The sequence below is a fragment of the Nerophis lumbriciformis genome, linkage group LG09 (genome assembly GCF_033978685.3).
Source record: "Nerophis lumbriciformis linkage group LG09, RoL_Nlum_v2.1, whole genome shotgun sequence".
Lineage (NCBI taxonomy): Eukaryota > Metazoa > Chordata > Actinopteri > Syngnathiformes > Syngnathidae > Nerophis > Nerophis lumbriciformis.
In genome coordinates, this window is record NC_084556.2 from 47,182,501 (window position 1) to 47,185,000 (window position 2,500).

The following is a 2,500-nucleotide window of genomic DNA, read 5'->3' on the forward strand; positions in this document are numbered from 1 at the left end:
CCCTCGGGTTGCGCACGGCCACTCTCCCACTGCGCCACGCCGTCCCGCCGAATTTGATTCATAATTCATAGTTTCTATTTTGCGGAAATGTATTTATCGCAGTCAGGCCCAGTACCACGGAACAGCGATAAATGAGGGTGCACTGAATGTGTATACACGATATATATACAAAGTATATCTGTATATACATATACCCATACACATACCCACACAATGTATGTGTGTGTATATATATATATATATATATATATATATATATATATATATATATATATATATATATATATATAGCCATCACTCCAAATGACTTTGTTCCAGAAGTTTTGAGGCTTGTCTCTGTGCTGTTTGGCGTAATGTAAGCGGGATACTTTGTGACATTTGCGCAGAAATGGCTTTCTTCTGGCGACTCGACCATGCAGCCCATTTTTCTTCAAGTGCCTCCTTATTGTGCATCTTGAAACAGCCACGCCACAAGTTTTCAGAGAGTCCTGTATTTCAGCTGAAGTCATTTGTGGATTTTTCTTTGCATCTCGAACAATTCTCCTGGCTGTTGTGGCTGAAATCTTTGCTGGATCTACGTGAATCCCTCATTTTCCACTTCTTAATCAGCGTTTGAACACTGCTGATTGGCATTCTCAATTCCTTGGATATCTTTTTTATACCCCTTTCCTGTTTTATGCAGTTCAATTACCTTTTCTCACAGATCCTTTGACGATTCTTTTGCCTTCCCCATGACTCAGAATCCAGAAACATCTCTGCAGCACTGGATGAAAGATGCAATGGTCTGTCAGAAGCCCAGAAACTCACTGACCTTTTATACACACACATTAATTTCAAACAAACAGGTCACAGGTGGGGATTGGAACCTTGATTAGCCATTCAAACCTGTTTGTGTCAACTTTTGTGCATGTTATCAGATCAAAGTCACTGGGGTATGTAAACTTTTGATCAGGGTCATTTGGGTACTTTCTTTTGTCATTTTGATTTAAAAAGAGTAAATACAGTTGTTTGCCAATAAATAGCTTCACACAACCATTAAGCATGAGTGGAAGAAAGGTTCTTGTGTTATCATTCATATTCTCTAAAGAATGGCCAAGAAATCATAAATTCTCCCAGAGTATGTAAACTTATGAGCACAACTGTACATATATACACAAGGTAAATGACAAGAACATATCCCACCATTTGGCAGAGTACTTCTAGTTTGCTGTAGATCGTTTCCTGGGTGTTGAAGTTCAGCTTAAGAGGATTTTTGAAAGTGAAGGAATGTGTGGAGTTCATTATAAATCCTGTGACAGTAGTTCACATCTAAGACAAAGTGTTCTTTAAGCCATCTGCTAATCTTTTTCCAATCTAACGTTTTCTTCGGCACTTCTCAGATGGACATTGAGGATTAGCGATAATCCCCCAGTGTGGTGGGACCCTGAACGATGGAAGGGTTTGTGAGACACGCCGCTCGTCAATCATACGGACGCTCAGCCGTACCAACCATCTGGCACTCGATCCTCAATTCTCATTTTCATTGTCCCGACTATCCGATCGGAGCGTCTCGAAGCCCTCAGAGATGATCTCCACTGTGGTGTGCGGCGACACAGCCACAGTCCGAAACAACAGTCTGGACAGGAGCCCGGTCAGAATGGAGCCTCGCAGGAATTCCATCCCTTGGATGAAGTCTCACCTGTCCAAATCCCAACCTGAATCCAACGGCTCTACGGTACGGATTCTTCTCATCATCCTGAGAACCATAATCAGAAGATGCATGATTTTCTTTGTTTCATTTCAGGCCGTCGTCATTCCCTCCGCAATGACCACCACAAGAAGTGACTTATCGTTTCAGGAAGACATCCAGACCCAGTGCCCCTGCAGTCATGCCCCAGTGTTGGGCGGACTAGAGCACACTTTGTTAGAAAGCACCCAGGAGACCCCAGAGCCTCGGCCCAGCAGCAAAGTCAAGCGTTTCAGCTCCAGGTGGCCATCAAGGGTTTCCATCAGCAGACACAACTTCTCTGTCCAAGCAACCAAGACGGAAAGGAAGCGCCGCAAGCTTCTGGGCGACGAGCATCCGATGCGCTTGACCGCCGCCAACCAGCGCCAGCGCTACGTGACCAAGGACGGTAAGTGCAGGGTCAACTTGGGGCCCATCGAGGACAAAAGCCGCTTCCTCTCAGATATTTTCACCACGCTGGTGGACCTTAAGTACCGTTGGTTTCTTCTGGTCTTCACCATGTGCTACATTCTAACGTGGGTGGCTTTTGGCGCCATCTACTTCCTTGGCGCTTGGCTGCGAGGCGACAACGCACATGTGCACGACCCGCATTGGCAGGCGTGCTACGAGAACGTGGATGGCTTCCTGTCGGCCCTGCTGCTGTCTCTGGAGAGCCAGAGGACCATCGGCTACGGCTCCAGGATGGTGACGGCCAAATGCTCCGAAGGCGTGGTGGTCCTGATGGTTCAGTCCATCCTGGGCTCCATGATCGACGCGTTGATGGTGGGCTGCATG

At 46.2% G+C, this 2,500-nt stretch overlaps 1 protein-coding gene across 1 annotated transcript in view; it reads left to right on the forward strand.

Moving 5' to 3' along the window:
• Positions 1-1,415: 1,415 nt before the first annotated feature.
• LOC133607969 (G protein-activated inward rectifier potassium channel 3-like) overlaps positions 1,416-2,500 on the forward strand; it is a 3,561-nt gene continuing 2,476 nt past the window's right edge. The window contains exons 1-2 of the mRNA XM_061963052.1: positions 1,416-1,714; positions 1,784-2,500. The exon at positions 1,784-2,500 is cut by the window's right edge and continues 379 nt beyond it. Coding sequence (XP_061819036.1) covers positions 1,565-1,714; positions 1,784-2,500 — 867 coding nt within the window. The 5' untranslated portion in view covers positions 1,416-1,564. The remainder of the gene's footprint in view (positions 1,715-1,783) is intronic.